At 53.9% G+C, this 17321-nt stretch overlaps 7 protein-coding genes across 7 annotated transcripts; 4 read left to right on the forward strand and 3 right to left on the reverse strand.

Annotated features, from left to right (window-relative positions):
- Positions 1-5: 5 nt before the first annotated feature.
- On the reverse strand, positions 6-1301 carry N7471_001955 (wax synthase family protein; the record flags this gene model as incomplete). The annotated part of the gene is made up of 1 exon (XM_057274675.1): positions 6-1301. One exon carries the CDS (start codon positions 1299-1301, stop codon positions 6-8), a length of 1296 nt encoding a protein of 431 aa, XP_057139313.1.
- A 204-nt stretch (positions 1302-1505) lies between these two features.
- Positions 1506-3347, forward strand: N7471_001956 (cytochrome P450; the record flags this gene model as incomplete). Its single annotated transcript, XM_057274676.1, has 6 exons — positions 1506-1654; positions 1707-2119; positions 2179-2387; positions 2446-2766; positions 2852-3132; positions 3188-3347. 6 exons carry the CDS (start codon positions 1506-1508, stop codon positions 3345-3347), a joined length of 1533 nt encoding a protein of 510 aa, XP_057139314.1.
- Positions 3348-3545: 198 nt separating this feature from the next.
- Positions 3546-8900, reverse strand: N7471_001957 (type I polyketide synthase; the record flags this gene model as incomplete). The annotated part of the gene is made up of 1 exon (XM_057274677.1): positions 3546-8900. One exon carries the CDS (start codon positions 8898-8900, stop codon positions 3546-3548), a length of 5355 nt encoding a protein of 1784 aa, XP_057139315.1.
- Positions 8901-9392: 492 nt separating this feature from the next.
- Positions 9393-10405, forward strand: N7471_001958 (4-hydroxybenzoate octaprenyltransferase; the record flags this gene model as incomplete). Its single annotated transcript, XM_057274678.1, has 2 exons — positions 9393-9622; positions 9676-10405. 2 exons carry the CDS (start codon positions 9393-9395, stop codon positions 10403-10405), a joined length of 960 nt encoding a protein of 319 aa, XP_057139316.1.
- A 249-nt stretch (positions 10406-10654) lies between these two features.
- Positions 10655-11732, forward strand: N7471_001959 (amidohydrolase family protein; the record flags this gene model as incomplete). Its single annotated transcript, XM_057274679.1, has 2 exons — positions 10655-10706; positions 10762-11732. The coding sequence occupies 2 exons, from the start codon at positions 10655-10657 to the stop codon at positions 11730-11732; spliced, it is 1023 nt and encodes a 340-aa protein (XP_057139317.1).
- A 551-nt stretch (positions 11733-12283) lies between these two features.
- On the forward strand, positions 12284-13858 carry N7471_001960 (cytochrome P450; the record flags this gene model as incomplete). The annotated part of the gene is made up of 1 exon (XM_057274680.1): positions 12284-13858. The coding sequence occupies one exon, from the start codon at positions 12284-12286 to the stop codon at positions 13856-13858; it is 1575 nt and encodes a 524-aa protein (XP_057139318.1).
- Positions 13859-14328: 470 nt separating this feature from the next.
- N7471_001961 (Transcription factor) lies at positions 14329-17139 on the reverse strand (the record flags this gene model as incomplete). The annotated part of the gene is made up of 3 exons (XM_057274681.1): positions 14329-15112; positions 15254-16443; positions 16552-17139. 3 exons carry the CDS (start codon positions 17137-17139, stop codon positions 14329-14331), a joined length of 2562 nt encoding a protein of 853 aa, XP_057139319.1.
- Positions 17140-17321: the final 182 nt, after the last annotated feature.

Genomic DNA, 17321 nt, shown 5'->3' on the forward strand with positions numbered 1-17321 from the left:
TAAACTCACCGAATCAGCTCCCACGCCTTCGCCACGAAATTTCCCGGCACCGCCGCAGCAGACTGTTGAACGAGATCCAATGCAGCGAACAATTCCCCCCTCTCATTCCGAATTCCCATCGCCAGCGCCACCGGGACGCCCTTCAGCTGCACGCGACTCCAAACATACCAAGACAGGGTGACCGCATATCCTACCCACCGCCGCATCCCCCCAGCCTTTGTTCCCCGATCATCAATACCTAGCACCCAACAGCCCAAATCTTCAGCAATAACTGCCATCCCCTGAAACACAAAATACTTCATTTCCCCACCATCCGACAAGGGAAGGCCGAGCGCTCGTGTCACTTGATAGGACCCACACGCATGAACTAGCCCCGAAACGACGAAACTCATCAAGAGGAGCGAGTATCGTCTCCCCAGGCGAACAGACGTCTGTTTGGACGTCCTCACACTGTCCGGCAGCAAGCTGATGAGATATGCACCAGGCGCACCTGCCTGTCGTCGCAGTTGCTGGTGCCATGTGTACCCCCAGAAGCGGCGAATGCTGTATGCTTCGCGAACACTGCCAAAATTCGGTGGCCAGGAGGCAACATCTTGCCATGAGCGAGGGCCGACTTGGAGGCCGACGCAGAGAGCCGAGAGCGGAAGCATAAGAATAGCAAAATGGCTGTATATTGTGATGGCGAAGCCGGTGACTATCAGGGTGTAGATTTCCAGATTGCCAGGAAGCGAGGGGATGGAGTTTGGGTTTGACAAGACGAGCTGACAGGCCATGTTGACTAGATGTAGACCCGCGTACATGGCAATCCATCTAAGGAGTTGGGAAGCAGCGAATTGGAATCTGCTTGTTGGTGCCGGGGATTTGGGAATTCCGGCGACACGCCAGTTCCAGCCAATACCGCGGGTGACACTGAAGAGTTCCAGGGCCCAGAAGAGGCGCTCAGGTGCTGGAAGCCTGGCTCCATCCTCAGGGGTTTGAGGGTCGATGATGCGGTGGAATGTCTTTTCTGGGACAGTCGTGTATAGTCGATCAAAGTAGCGTGCTAGCAGGTTGCCCATCAGCACACCTGACGTGTAGAGAACAGCTCGGTCTAGTACTGGGGGTGGCGGCGCAATGAATGCCTGTACTGCGCAGGTAATTTGGAGAAGAAATATTCCATAACGAAGTGCACTTCCGTGGGGGGCCTGGGGGATGCAGACGGCCAGAACGAAGGCCAGAGCTGTATAGTGTCCACTGTCGAGGGAGAATGGTTTCGTTTCCAAAGTCGTGGTTGTCCACGACGAAGCATTCATGTCAGCCATATTGAGAGGAACTGGAGAAGAGCAGGAGATCTTCTGTCCGGCCCTGGCTGTGTCTATGTGACTTTTCTATCTCGGCGTTGTCGGTCATCGGAACTGCGTGGTATTCGGCCGATCGCGACAGAAGCAACGCAGTTAAATACAACTCGACAGATAGAGAAATGGGAATGACCAGAGTTGGGTATCATTTCTGGTCAATACAAACCAATGGCTTTGCTTTCTGTTCCTACTGTGAGCCTCTGGCTCATTGCAGCCGGCACATTTGCCATCTACCATGCCATTCGTGCCGTCTATCTGATCTTCTTCAGTCCGCTGGCCGCTTTTCCAGGCTCGCCATGGGCGGCTTTAGGAGAATAGTGCGTACGTTTCTCCTGTGCCCGAGGCCGTCTTGCTAACAATAAGCTGCAGTTGGGAGGCTTATTGGAATATCGGCCTCAAACCCGGCCATAAAGGCCAGACACTGTTCAAGCTTGAAGAGATGCATAAGCGCCTAGGACCTGCATTGCGCATGGGTCCCAATGAGGTGCATATCTATGATCCAGCCTTCTACCATGAGCTATACCGACCGGGTAGTCGGTACTACAAAGACCCATCTATGCACAAGGTCCTGGGAGCACCATCGAGCACGCTGGCTGAGAGTGACCCGGTGCGGCACAAGCAGCGAAAGGCGCCACTAGAGCCACTGTTCTCCAAGAAGAATATCCTCAGTCTGGAGCCAATGCTGATGGAGCATGTTGACTACTGCTCGAAACGATTTGATGAGCTTTTTGCCCAGGGAAAACCTGTCTCGATGGAATGGGCTTTGAAGTCTCTAGCAATGGGTATGCATCCTATCCTTGCACTGATCCCATCACGTTTGTAATCTAATAGACTGGCCCAGACATGGTCTCTCAGTTTGCCTTCGGTCAATCACTCGACGCCCTCTCCGACCCGGAGTTCAAGTCGCTCCCTGTGCGCGTCTTCCAACAGTATCTCCCCAGTCTACATGTCATCAAAGCTTTCCCCTTTGTGAGACTGCTCAATTCGCTGCCACTGTGGATCGCAAAGCGCATTTCACATTCTGTTGAGATGGGCCACGAGTTGGAACAGGTGAGCTCGACTTATACCTTCCCCAGCTAAGCCATGTATACTAATTCAATCTCTTCAGTTCGCCGCTCGTCGCATCGATGAGTATATCGCCGCGGCGGCAGCGGGAAAAACTCCTACTTTCCCCACTCTCATGGAGCGTCTACTCATTCCACTTCCTGAGAAGGGCTATGCAGTACCCGACAAACAGGGTCTCCGTGATGAGCTTCTTACCGTGATCTCCGCCGGGGACGATACCACCGGAATTGCCAACACAGTCACACTTTTCAATATCTTCAATGACCGTGAAGTCCATGACCGTCTCCTAGCGGAGCTGAAAACTGTCATGCCAACACCTAATTCCCATGCCTCCTATCTACAGCTCGAGGCGCTGCCATATCTGGTTCGTACTTTCTACCCCCTTCCTCACTCCGAAGAGGGCACACCATGTAAAGCACTTAAACTAACGCTGATATGATACAAAACAGACAGCAGTGATAAAAGAAGGCCTCAGATACTCTTCTCCTGCAGCTTCCCGCACTCCTCGTCTCGTTCCCCCGGGTGGCGTCCGTCTTCCGGACGGCCGGTTCATCCCTGCGGGAACTCGGGTGGGAATGGCCATTTACCATATCCACTACAACGAGACTCTGTTCGAGAACCCCCGCGTATTTGATCCAGAGCGTTGGCTGCAGGGATCAGAGGTGACGGCGGAAAGAGCAAAGTTCCTGGTGCCGTTTTCGCGAGGGAGTCGGTCTTGTCTGGGAATCAAGTATCTACCCCCCTTGCTTCGAGAAAGAAATGTGACTAATGGACGTGTGATTTAGTCTGGCTTATATGGAGATGTATATGGCCATTGCATATATTGTGCGACGATTCGATTTGGACCTCGTAGGGACAACCGTGGAGGATATGAAGTGGGATGATATGGTCGTGCCGCAGTTTCATGGAGAGTTCCTGGCGTTGACGAAACGGCGGGAGGATTAGGTGTAAATGAAGCTGTCCCTAGGAGTCGTTTCTATCGTTGGGGGTCTATTTTCTATGGTTGTAGACGAGGTTGATATGTCTTATGAGACAATATGTCTATATAGTTCGTGGGACCGTTTCTAGTTCTGTTCTGCGAGGATGAAAGAAGTATATAGAACATCTATATATATACATACATTCGACAGTACAATATCTGAACTATTCATCCAGCACCTGGCAGAAATACTCAACCAGATGATGCACTGTAGGGTACTTCCACACCAAAGTTGGTCCAACACTGACCGTCAGCGTCTGCTGCAAGCTCATGCGGAAGTTCACCGTCATGACAGAGTCCATACCCATCTCCGGCAACGCTACTGTCTCGTCTACCTCATCCTCGGGGATCGATAGTGTCGTCGACACACACTTTTTCACAACGACGCGCAAATACTCCGTCAATTCTTTGCCAGTCAACTTCTTCCTCTCCTTTCCTTTCTCCCCATTTCCCTCATCCGCGACTCTCTCTTTCCTCGTTACAATATCCCTCAGAATGGCATGTGGCAGGGGCTGACCAGATTCAAGCGGCCGAGCACGAAGAACCACACCATGATCGGCACCCTCAGTGGCAGTGATAGAACTCCAAGCACGGAACGCCTCGTCCGAAGTTACATCCGTAATTCCGCGAGCATACAGTTCTGCCTCCAGGGCCCCATTGGAACTAGCTCCCATACCCATGCCCCGCCACGACGTCCAAAGGAGGGAGATGGCATTATCGCCCTCCTTTCTGCGTGACCGTGCCAAAGCGTCCAAGAACGAATTTCCACTCGCGTACGATGCCTGACCCGGGAATCCCAGGAGTTGGCCGCAAGAAGAGAAGAGGACGAAGAAGTCCAAGTCAGGGGAGTTGGGAGGGAAGACAGTGTGCAGCGCCAAAGCGCCTGCTATCTTCGGCGCGAGGACAGCTTCAAAGGCATCTGGGGTGATTTGCTCGATAAGCTGGTCGCGGAGGATGCCAGCGGCGTGAACTACGCCGGCGACAGGTGGCAGGTTGAGTGTATTGAGGGCCGAGTGAAGGTTGGTCACCGCAGATGGATGGGAGATGTCGATGGCCAGAGGGTAGATAGTGGCGCCGAGGCGTTCAAGAGAGAGGATACTTTGGATGATAGACTGGGTCTCGGGTTTATGCGAGGCGGCCCAGGTGGAGCGCGGCGGTAGAGAGCGACGAGAGAGTAGCAGGATACGTCTCGCACCTTGGCTGACCATCCACTGGGCTACGGAGAGACCGAGACAGCCGAGTCCGCCTGTGATTAGATATGTGGATGCTGGGGAGAACGTGAGAGCAGCTGGTCCGGCTGTTGGTTGGAGCGGGGCGGGGCGGAGTGGGCGCAGGCGAGCAGTGCGCGGAACCCCATCCTGGATCTTGATGATGTCAGCGTTACGCACGTAGCGCATTGCCACGAGTGGGAAGACCGAGGGGTCTTCGAGGTCAATGAGACTGCCCCAGATTTCGGGGTGTTCGGTGTGCAGAATACGACCGAGGCCTGTGAGGGCGCTGTGGCCTAGGTTGGTTTCGGAGGTGAGGGCGAAGAGGCGCACAGTGGGCTTATTCGAGGAGGACAGAATGACCTGGGCTGCTGTGACGAGCCCATCGCAGGCGCTGGTGGCAGTCTCAAATATTTGATCGGTGACTTGAGGGATGTAGACGACCGCCAGAGACCAATAAGTTGCCAAGGGCAAGTCAGAGGCATGCTCATGGATAGAGGTAGAGATACCTTTGCTCTCAAGCTGTCTCTGGTAAATTTCAACGTGAGCGTTGGTGACATCTGGTGCCAGGAAGGCGATGTGGGTGAATTCCAGCGGTTCTTCAACCAGAGCGGCAGGTGGCCAGCTGATTTGGTGCACCAGGCCAGACGTACTTTTTCGCGATAGCGATTCACCCTCGACACCGGCAAAGGCCATACCCTGAACCTCGATCAGCACGGTGCCATCCTCGCTGCTGATGATCACGTCAGCTGCCTCGACGGAGGATTGTGCCTTCGTGCAGTGGATGTACACAACTTGCGGGGTGGCTACGTCAACAGCCACGACGCGACGGACGGCTGTGGGCATGCGGAGTCGGGGCTCACGGTGCCAGAGGGTCGACGCGATGGACGTTGCTGCATCCATGACGGACGTCAAAAGATCGTCCATGCCAGGCAGGCTGTTCGGATTGGCGTCTACCCTGGCTAGCATCTCATTGTCGCTGGCCACATGGTGAGCTACCCTCCATGGGAATCCCATGGCAGACACACCGACAGAGGCGAGGTAATCCATCGAGAAGCTGTCCGACAGCTTCTGTGGCAGTCTTTTCTCGATCTCCGCTATGTTGACGTGATCGAGAGAGGGTACTGCATCAGCTGCGCCCACGCTCGCGGTTGTATTAACCAGCCACGAGCCATCTTCATTGCTTGTCGACTCTTCTAGACGAGATGTGATAGTGATGTTACGCGTGTTATGCCGGATCTGGATCTCGCGGGCCGGAGACACTACTACAGGCACCTGGAGCGACACTTCCTCCACGCTTCTGGGAGAGAGCGCACGCAGGAAAGTGTGCAAGAGCACAGCGGCAGGCACGATCTCTGACCCATGGAGTGGGTGACGGCCGGGGAAAGGCCGATTGTCTTCGTCGAGGCGCGTTTGATAAAGCACCTCGTCCGTTCCCCAGAGCGCAGTGCGAGTACCTAGCAGGTCATTGGCAGAAGGCTTGTGTGTTGGCGCCAGTTGTGCGGCCGTCATCCCGCTCACAGCGCGATAGAATGGCTGGTGATGCCAGATTGTACCGGGCACTGATGAACTCCATGGCGCAGTTGGGTCAAGATCTGTAGATTTCACAGCGCAGCCGAAGCAATGCAGACGGCCCACGGCGGCCAAGATGCTCTTGAGCGCCGGCTGTTTACGCAACATCGTGGGGGTCGCAATAAACCGGTCCGTCGTCTGCTCGCTAATAGTTTCGACGATCGAGTGCGTTATGATGGGATGACTCGCCACTTCCACAAATGCACGGAATCCATCGTCCACGAGTGCTGCCACTGTCGACTGCAGTAGGACCGGTTGGACCATATTCATCACCCAGTATTCCGCATCGCGTGGTACATCTGAGCGTGGATCCAGCAGTGAAGTCGAATAGAGCGCCCGATGTGGCACTTGAGGATGGAGCTCGCCCTTCAGCGCGTCGCGGAGGGGGCCTGCCAGCTTCTCCAGCAGTGGTGTATGGAAGGGCACGTCTGTGGCGACAGCACGCACCTCGACACCTTCTTCATGCCATTGTTCGGATATGTTCTGGACCGCGTCAACAGTGCCAGAAACTATGCACGCGGTCGGCGATGCCTCGATTGCGACGGACGCGCCGGGGTGCGTGGCGATACGAGCACGGGCCTCAGAGGCCGGCAGCCGAACCAGGGCCATGGCACCCTCTCCTATGAATTCACGATAAAGACGCGCTCGCCGACATACTACCAGCGCTGCTTCATGCCATGTCAGAGCACCAGAGACGACTGCCGCGGCGGCCTCGCCCAGGGAATGGCCCACGACAGCGGTAGGAGGACCGGACTCGGCCTCTAGCACGGCGGCAATACCCAGATGCATGAGGAATGTCATCGCCTGGATAACATCAGTGCGATCCGGACAACCGACATGCAGGGTTTCAATCGCGGAGAATCCTAACTCGGCTTGAATGATCGGCTCCAGGTTGCGAACTACTTCCCCGAATGCCGGACTAGAGTGGAATAATTCGCGACCCATGTCGGGCCACTGCGCACCATGGCCTGAGAACACCCAGACCGTGCCCTTGGCCGCCTCGGTTCCGATTCGGTCGTTGATCGCCCAGCGATTTGGCACATCCTTAGTCAGATCATCGAGGGTAGAGATGGCATTTGCGACCGAATCAGTGACAATGGCATGGCGGAAGCGATGATGTGCGCGGCGCTGCGATAGCGTAGAGGCGAGTGTCGCCAGGGATACCGCTCCATCAGTGTCGCGCAACCACTGGCTTAGGCCACCGGCTGTTGTGGAGATTCGGTTCGCTTGAGGCACGGATAATAGAAGGAGGACTGGTACAGCTTCACTGTCCGGGATCTGGGCTAGGCGCTCGGCGAATAAGGATCTTCCTGGAAAGGCCTCAATAATGGCGTGCGACACGGTGCCGCTGTATCCGTACGATGCTATCGCCGCCCGCAGCGGTCGTGATGGGCTGCCATGGGGCAATGTCACTAGCTCGCGCGCTGGGCGCAACAAGCTCTCCTTCCATGCGATCTTGCTATTCAACGTCTGCAGATTGGCCTGCGGAGGCACCAGGCCATGGCGAAGCACAAGCACCGCCTTGATGAGACCCATGACACCAGCACCAGCTTCTAAATGGCCGATGTTCGGCTTGATGGAACCGATATAGCACGGGTCGGATGGATGCCTTCCGGATCCCACACCGTACACCTCAGATAGGGCGCTCGTTTCTGTGGGATCGCCCAGTGATGTGGAGGTGGCATGGGCCTCAATATAGTTGATGGAGTCAGACGACACCTTTGCCTCTTTGAGCGCCTTTTGGGCAACAAGAAGCTGTGCCTGCGCATTGGGTGCCATGATACCAAGCGTCTTGCCATCCGAGGCCACCGCAGTACCCTTGAGTACGGCCAGCACCTGGTCACCGTCCGCCAGGGCTTTATCCAGACGCTTTAGGATGACGACACCCGCTCCTTCGCCTCGGCCGTACCCGCTAGCGGAGTCGTCGAAGGAACGACACTTTCCATCCGCCGATATGGCTCCAGCTTCATCCAGCACCCGGGTCAACCCGGGTCCCAGGAGTGCGTTGACACCACCTGCGATGGCTAGATCGGTCTCACCAGCACGGATAGCCTGTCGGGCATGGTGTACCGCGACTAGAGATGATGCACAGGCCGCATCCAGTGCAACGCTGGGACCCATCAGATCCAGCAGATAGGATATACGGCTGGGGATGCCGCAGTATGCCGTGCCAACGCCCATATGGGCACCGACATCGGGAAGGTCTTCCAAGACCAGCTTGGCATAATCATCAGAGTTGACACCCATGTATACGGAAGTGTTTGAACCTGCAAGATGGGAGGGAGAGATGCCTGCATCCTCCAAGGCCTCCCAGGCAACCTCAAGGGCAATGCGCTGCTGGGGGTCCATCTGCTCCGCCTCGCGTGGGGAAATGGCGAAGAATGCAGCATCGAACTGGTCGATGTCGTTGAGGAAGTAGCCCTTCGCGGTGGTTTGGGCCAGTACGGCGGCATTACGAGGATGGCGCTGTCGATAGGGATCCCAGCGCCAGGAAGGCATGTCACCTGAAGCATCACCTTTTTGGAGGAGGAACTGCCACAATGCGGAGGGGGACTTCACGTCTCCTGGGACGCGACATGCCATGCCTATTATGGCAACCTCATCATGGGTATCATTCTGGGGGAGATCATCATGCATTTCAGCGTCCTCGGTGCTGGTTGCAGGAGTCGTTGTGCCTTTGCTATCGTTGGAGCCGTCGGCGGGGGTGAGGACCTCTGTGCTGTTTGTTGAAGGAATCATTATGCTGTATAATGTATACTCTATGGTGAAAAACAATTCAACAAGTTGATCTGAAGATTTTAATCTCTCGCGTAGTGAATCCAAACAAATCAAGCTCCTTGTCTATATATTAACGTGAAGATTCTACGATATCGCTATGTTTATACTTCTATACTTCGTCTTTCACCAATAGAAGTCTATTTCAGTTTCCAGCCTCATTCACTGGGCCACTATCGGCCGGTGTGCCTCTCTGGCGACATAGCATAGTCTCAAGTGGTCAGCTGTCGGCCGAGGTGAGATTCCTCTACCCTAACGCGATGGCTGGCGCGACTCGGTCCAACGAGACCGACCCCGAGAGCCCCGGCTGATACACAGAGGTAGTGCATTGAAATGTATCTCTTGACGACCGGGAATATGAACTGTTGGTTTTCATTATCCTAATTTGTCTTTTATAAGGATCTTTCATTGTACACTGCTTTCACCGAGGCAGTCGTCCCGAATACCATTATCAGTATGACGGTCTCTATTACCCCCAAATCCCAGCGCAACGTGGCTCGCGGTGTATGGGAGCTAGCCCGGTTACACACCCGTGAAGCCTGGCTGTGTTGGTATCCTGCCATCTGGGGGGCATGTGTGGCCGCAGGCATGCGAGATGTCTCACTGGAACTCGCGCCATTCCTCCGTTTACTCTTTGGCATCTGGGCCAGCGTGACAGCTACACACTGTGCATTTTGTACATTCAAGTAAGTGTGAAAAGCTCGATAGTGTGCTTGTCTTCCACTAACCAGTATATTAGCGATATCTGTGACCAAAAACTGGACAAACACGTCGAGCGATGCAAGGTTCGACCGCTACCAGCTGGGATGATCAGCACCTCCGAGGCCATCGTGGCTTTTATCTGCTGGTTGCCTATCACACTCGCCGTTACCTGGGGCACATTGGGTCCGGCCGTCACAGCGGGCTTCATTCCCGTATGGGTACTGAGCACCATCTACCCGTTTATGAAGCGCATCATGCCATTCCCACAAGTCGTCCTGGGGGCGATAATCGGTGGCGCCGTATTCCCTGGATGGGTTGGGATTACTGGAGATCTGAAGGGTCTGGATCAGGCACTTCCTCTATTCTTCGCTACAGCATCGTGGGTTGTCTACTTTGATGTCTTCTATGCGACACAGGATCGTCCGGACGACGAGAAGATTGGCGTAAAGTCACTCGCCGTGCTGATGGGGAAGAATGTCCAGATCCTTCTGGCGGTGCTGGGGGCTCTACAGGTATTGCTCTTTGCTGTCACCGCGCTGCGGGCAGACATGTCGCTCATTTTCTGGGTGCTGGGACTCGGTGTGTGGATGGTGAATGTGCCCTGGCATATCCTATCGTTGGATCTAAAGGATCGACACTCGGGAGGCCGGATTTTCAAGTCGAATATCAAGCTGGGCTTGTATTTGACTGGGGTGTCTTTGTTGGAGCTATTTGTGGTGCGAGTATATGATGTTTCCCTGGCAAATATGAAGATGGAGCTGCATTAGAGGATGGAGCATCACACCAGGCAAGTATGACATTGAGCTTCAGAGTGTGAAGTGAGTCACACCGTCAAGTCTTACCCTGCCTAGATGTCCTCCGGCCGAGGATGATCGGTCTTGTTCTTACTCGGCCGCGCAGATGCATAGTTGGTTTAGACCTTATGACCTTATGATCAATATATATGTTACGAGTCATTCGCATTCATTCATCCCCACAAATATACAAATATATAGTAAAACCATCTATTCGTCACCATGAACCGCATCGACGTGCACCACCACTTCATCCCCCCTGCCTATGTCAAGGGTATCTTAATCCGAGCCCTAACTTCTCCCCAGAAAGATAATTAACCAAAACATAGCTTTCAACTCAACTCCTGGTGACCCCTCTGGCTGGCACCTCCCCAAATGGACACCAGAATCGACCCTCTCCCTCATGACCTCTCACTCCACCCGCACGGCCATTCTCTCCCTGACCGCACCGGGCACCTCTATCCTATCCGATTCTCTAGTAGACTCGGTCACCCTCGCCCGGCAAATAAACCTCTATGGCTTCCAACTTCACCAGGAAAACCCCACTCGGTTCGGGTTCTTCGCCAGCCTCCCACATCTGACACCTAAAACCATCCCCTCGGCTATCGAGGAAGCGATCTATGCTCTGGACACACTCCAGGCTGACGGCATTACTCTGTATACTCGGTATAGTGGAACCGGGTACCTCGGTCATGCGGCCTTTGCGCCGCTCTGGGAGGAACTGAACCGCCGAAAGGCAATAGTCTTCATCCATCCGACAAACACCGCCTCAGACGCCCAGAATAAACCTGAGATGGTCAATGCAAAATTACCGCAGCCGATTATTGATTATCCGCACGAGACATGCCGAACGGCGGTCGATCTGATCACCTCAGGGACTATCTCCAAGAACCCTGATGTGAAGATCATTCTGTCCCATGGAGGTGGTACACTGCCTATTCTCGCTACTCGGGCAGCAAACCTGCTTTACGATGCGGGTCTGACCGAGATAACCCCAGAGAGATTCCTGGAGCAGGCTAGGGGGTTTTATCTCGATCTCGCGCTTTCTGGGAACGAGGGGAATTTGGAGTTGCTGGTGGGCAAGAATGGGTTTGCAAAGACAGGCCATGTGCTATATGGTAGTGACTTCCCATATGCTCCGGTGGAGACAATTAACAAGTATGTTGGGGAGATGGAGCATTTCCTTGGGCAAGGAGGAGAGAAGGAGGAGGAGATTGCCCGGGGTGCGGCGGTTGAATTATTTCCGCGATTCCGGATTGAGGAGGATAACAGGGAAGCATTTTACGAAGCTAGGCTGTAGATAGATAGATTTACAAGGGTAAGTGGAGAGAAATGCATCTTCGTTGGAGGATCGTATACGAGAAAGCGTACATATAAGTTCGATATTAGGGCTAATTAGGTTTCCGAGAGAAACGAAGTTTGAGGACACAAGACTTGTAGAATCGAACAATATCCCTTCGAAAGTATACAGCACTTTATTGTCTCATCTCGGTCAATTTGGTGTCTCATCCGGACATCCGAACATACGAGGTCGGCCGACTTGATTTCCTGTGGTGATCGTTCGTATCCCAGGAGAATATATTCTCATATCCCTGCCACTTTATACAATAGTCTAGTATCCCTTTGAGCCTCCTCGTTTTCACTTTATTTTGAAACTCTCCATGAGTTAGACTAAAAGTGTTGAGCAACTATCATGGCATTCTTTTATATAACCACCGTGGCTGCCCTGGTTCTGGTGTTGCTCTTTCTCCGAGCGGTCTTGGATAGTTGGAGAATACAGCGCAAACTACCTCCTGGTACTTATTTCATTGATCTTTCGATCTTCATCAAAGGTGAGAAAACTTGGAGCTAATGAAGTGCAGGTCCACCCGGCCTCCCTCTCATTGGCAACATCCACCAGATCCCGCGTGTGCGCGCGCATCAACAGTCGGTTCTTCTTCATCTACCAAATCAACTACATCCCCATCTAACATTGACAGATTCACCGAATGGGCCAAAGTCTATGGCGGTCTCTACAGCTTCCGTATTGGCCCAGCCACTGCCGCCGTGATCACCGATCGAGGTCTGGTCAAGGAACTGCTCGACAAGCGTAGCGCTCTATATAGCTCACGGCCAACATCCTACGTTGGACAGAACCTCATAACTGGCGGCGACCATCTCCTCGTTATGGACAACAACGAAACCTGGCGGCTATTCCGCAAGACAGTGCACCAGCACTTCAATGCGAGCATGTGCGAGAAGGAGCACGTCAAGCTGCTGGAAGCCGAGCACACACAGATGATGCGCGACTTCCTCCTGTATCCAGAGAAACACATGCTGCATACGAAGCGCACCACCAACAGTATCATTATGAGTCTACTGTATGGAATTCGTACCCCGTCATGGGATACACCCCATATGTTGGAACTCTACGAGATCATGGAGCAGTGGTCCAAGGTCATGGAGACCGGCGCCACGCCGCCCGTCGATATCTTCCCGTGGCTGAAATGGATTCCCCAGAAGTGGCTGGGCAACTGGATCGATCGGTCAACAAAGGTGGGCAGCGGGATGAAAGCGTTGTACGGGTCCTTCCGGCGACGGGCGATCGAAGCACGACGAGAGGCTGAGCAGGGCTCGCAAAGCCGAGCTCGTACGTTCATTGACCACGTCCTGGACCTACAGGAGAAGGAAAACCTCACCGACAACCAGGTCGACTTCCTCGGTGGCGTGATGATGGAGGGTGGATCTGACACTGGGTCCACGATGCTCCTGGTGATGATCCAGGCGCTGGTGCAACATCCGGAAGTACAGGAGCGGGCGCGCGCCGAGCTCGATGCCGTTTGTGGTGAAGACCGATCCCCGACATGGGCAGATTTCAGCCGTCTACCGTATATCAACATGATCGTCAAAGAGACGATGCGCTGGCGGCCGGTGACGCCACTCTCATTCCCACACGCGCTCAGCCAAGATGACTGGGTCAATGGGTATCTCCTACCGAAGGGGACCACGGTCTTTCTGAACGTGTGGGGCCTCCACCACGATGAAAGCGTATTCCCCAACCCTGACCGGTTCGACCCGAGCCATTACGAAGGGCGACATAACCTGGCCTCGGACTACGCCGCCTCGCCGGACTACATGCGGCGAGATCACTTCATCTACGGGGCTGGACGAAGGCTCTGCCCAGGGATCCATCTGTCGGAGCGCAGCATGTTCATCGGAGCGGCGAAGCTCCTATGGGGGTTCCAGTTCGAGCCCGGGCTCAATGAGTCGGGACAGCCGGTCGCAATCGACACCGATCCAATCACAGGGTACACCGAGGGGTTCCTTGTGTGTCCGCGAGCGTACAAGTGTAAAGTTTCTCCTCGCTCTTCTGCGAGGGCCGAGACGATTCTGCGCGAGTTCGCGCGGGCCGAGTCCGATATTCTATGTCAGTATGCGACGCCATAAGCTGTTAGGCCGAGAGCAAAAGTCCGAGCACTGCTGGCACAAGGCTGACGGTTGATTATTCGGCCGATGGTGGTATATATATTATACTTTAACTAACCTCGACACGGGGGTGTGGACGGTGGAGGCGATAGTGTGCACGCCACATGGCGTTTCTGAAGGATGCAATTCATGCAATATGATTGGAAGGCTGCACGGTACCAAAATGTCCGTATTGGGATGCTTATATGCACCTTTATGCAGGTGAGATCTCGCTAAATGGTGGTGCAGTAGCGCAGTCTGTAAAGGGATAATGCGGCATCCTGTATTACAGGCTCGCAGGGGGTCGGGATCTCCCGTGCGATCAAGTCGAAACAGAAACATGTAATTGGATGAAGCAGGCTTATCAAAATTGCTCGTAGAATCTATACATTTATTTTGACTTAGGATAAGAAAAGGAAAAGCAAAAAATAAGACCACGTATCATAACCCTATTACACTGGGAAATCAAGTCCTTCATGCAGGTCACGGCGACCAGATGCCGTACTGTCTGGGCCTAACCCTGTGATTACAGCATGATCAGGGGTTACATTATCAGGATGTGGGAGGAGATTGTCGGATTCCAAGATCAAGGACGAGGACCACGCCTCAAGATCCGAAATCGTAGCAAGGAAGTCCATATCTAAGCCCGAATCACTCCCCGCCACAAAGACGCTAGTCGGCGGGACTGGTTTGTTACCAGCAGCCATTGGAGGAGGCCCTGCGTTTATGGGTGGGGTATCACAATTGAGGTTGGTGCGAGTGGTAGAGGATGCATCAGAAGAGGGCTGGTCGGATGTCGCGCGCAAACCGGACGCCTTGGTGGCAAGGTGGGGCGTAGGAAAGCGGGCCTGACACTCGATCATGTCCAATGCCGGGGGCCTGCCTTCAGGGCCGAGAGAGGAGTCGAGGCGTTCATGAAGGTCAACGAGAACCTGGATGGCCAATGGCATCCACATTTTGCCCCCATTGGAATCAGCATCATCGGGGCTGGTCCTCGCCGAGGAGGTATCTGGAGCTTGATACTGGGCGACGCAGTGATGTATAACCTCATCAACGCAATATCGGGCCAGCATGGTCTCTCCAGAGTCCTGGAAGTAATGGAGGTACATTAGGGTGATGAATACGCATTGGAGAGGCCCATAGTGGGTGCAGCAGAACCAAGCGTATGGGGAGAACGCAGGAGCTTGATACAGCTGCAGGTAAATACGCAAGTAATTCACGCAGAGCTGCGCCATGCTGAACAGTCAAATCGCGGGTTAATAAGTGTGAAATAACAATATGGTGAAGAATCAATGTGAATGGATAATTACTGAAGCTGGGCAGGATGCACCAGAGTACAAGGGATATGGATGAGATGTAGGGAGAAATGATTCATACCTGGTCCATGACTTGCATGATTGCGGATTCGCACTGTCTAGTGGTGCTAGGAATGGTTTCTGCAGTATAATGGCTATTTCCGATTTTAGTAAGGTGAGCATAATTCGCGTCCATGCTGCAAATACGGTTGGCTGGCTTGAATCGTCCTTGTACAATAAGGGGTGCGTGGACGGAGATGCATTCGCCAGACGGGATGGGATGTAACCCCTTTCGGGGATTCCCTGGGTAGGAACGCGTGCGATAAGCGAGTCGATCTTCTGCAGAAGCTCCTTGGCATCTGTGACCAGCTCGCCAAATCCATCCTGGGTTCGACCCCGCACGCTCTGCAGGTGCGCCACGATCCTCGCTTGTAAGTGAGCAGTCTGGAAGCGTCCGATAGCGTATAGTATGGCCACTGATTGTCCATTGGTCACAAAATCGATCCCCGGGGAAAGTCCGGAAGGGATATTGCTTGCTTCTTCATGGAGAGTGTCAACCATGCTGACGGCCTCCAAGGCCTCGTTCCCACAACAGGGGGTCAGCCCCGTGGAGATGCTCGACTGCACATCGAGCCAAACAATGTGCCACCAGACCCGACGTCGGATTTCGCGATCAACGGCACTCAGCGCAGACCATGTTGCCTCCCGATGTAACCCCATAGTCTGGGCAATGCGCACCGTGGTGCTCACGTTAACCAAACTACGCATGGGCTCGAATGGCCGATCCAAGAACGGTCCCGTCAGCAAAGTTGAAACTAGTGTATTTAATGTTGGATGTTCCAGATGATGACATAGAGAAAGACTGGTCGTATATGCCGACTTGAGGTGGCTCACCGTCGTCTCCTTCTGTAGACCCTGGAGGTTGGTGTTTGCCCAGCTAGCTACTGGCGCGGCAGATGCGCCGCAGTACAGAACTGCAAAGAGAAGGCAGATCAAGGTTGGGTCATCGCGGAGTTTATCCGAGGGTAAAGCAGTCTCGCTATTCCGACACCATTCCCAGAACTCGTCGTAATCTGCCTGTAGGGAAGGCGGGTGTAGGAGAGGAGCCAGTGGCCATACGGCAAGGAAAAACGTCTCGAGCAGGGTATCACTCACGGGCTTAGTAGGCAGCGACCGGAGGAGATTAAACATGCCCATAGAGGAAATATGTGGAAGGGGGAGATCGGGGTGGGCATAACGGTTTTTATCAAAGAAATCATCACTCAGACTTTCCTATAGGATCATCAGCTGTGGTCAGTCATGGTCCTGCCGGGCGACGCATCCCGTCGCAGAGTGCATTTCCTTTTTTTTTCCTTTGTTTGTTTCACTAGCCAGACTCACCTTTCCGGCAACGAACCCCCAGAAAGTCCGACCAACATATCGTACGCGGCCACCTCGTCGTATACTCAAATAATCGCGGCAAAGGGGATCACTGAGGGTCGGAAAGTAGCTTGTTGATGGCACAGGGGAAGGATCCCGCGTCGTTGCCGAGCTACCACGAATTTGAGGAGCACTCGCGTCGCGATAACTGGGGAGTTGGATGGCCTCTTCCCATGAAGGGACTGTTGGATATGGCTCTTGTCGATGTGGGGAAGGACTGGCATTGGCGGATAATTGAGGACGAGAAGGAGGTCTAGACGGCTTCTCGGGATATGGCGTATTGGTGTCTCGGGCCCAATGAGGCCAAGCGAGGTCTGGGCGGGCATTCGATGTAGAGTCTCTAGACTCTCTGTCCTGCGGGGATACTGGTCGTACACGGCCGGTGGACTCGTCACGGACCATAGCCCTATAGACACAATTCTCCTTCAGGCGCACACAGTTGGCACATTCTGGCTGTTCGCGACCGCAGCGAACCTTGCGTCGTCGACAGACGATGCAACTGAGCGATAACCGGGGTTTCTTGATTTGGCGGGGCTCGGATAAGGGCATCTTTCAAAAAAAGGAGATGATTATTTGACTCCACATCTGGGGGGAGTTGGTGGCTTTTTATTGTAGTCATATTGGAGGTTGTATGTAGAAAAGAGGACGGTGCAAATGCTGCCCAGGTGGGGGATAGCATTTTAGCCCCAATTAGATAACAACCCCCTGACCAATATCATTCAACCATTCCA

Source organism: Penicillium samsonianum, assembly GCF_028829775.1.
Source record: "Penicillium samsonianum strain IBT 33392 chromosome Unknown utg000002l_segment0_segment0, whole genome shotgun sequence".
Lineage (NCBI taxonomy): Eukaryota > Fungi > Ascomycota > Eurotiomycetes > Eurotiales > Aspergillaceae > Penicillium > Penicillium samsonianum.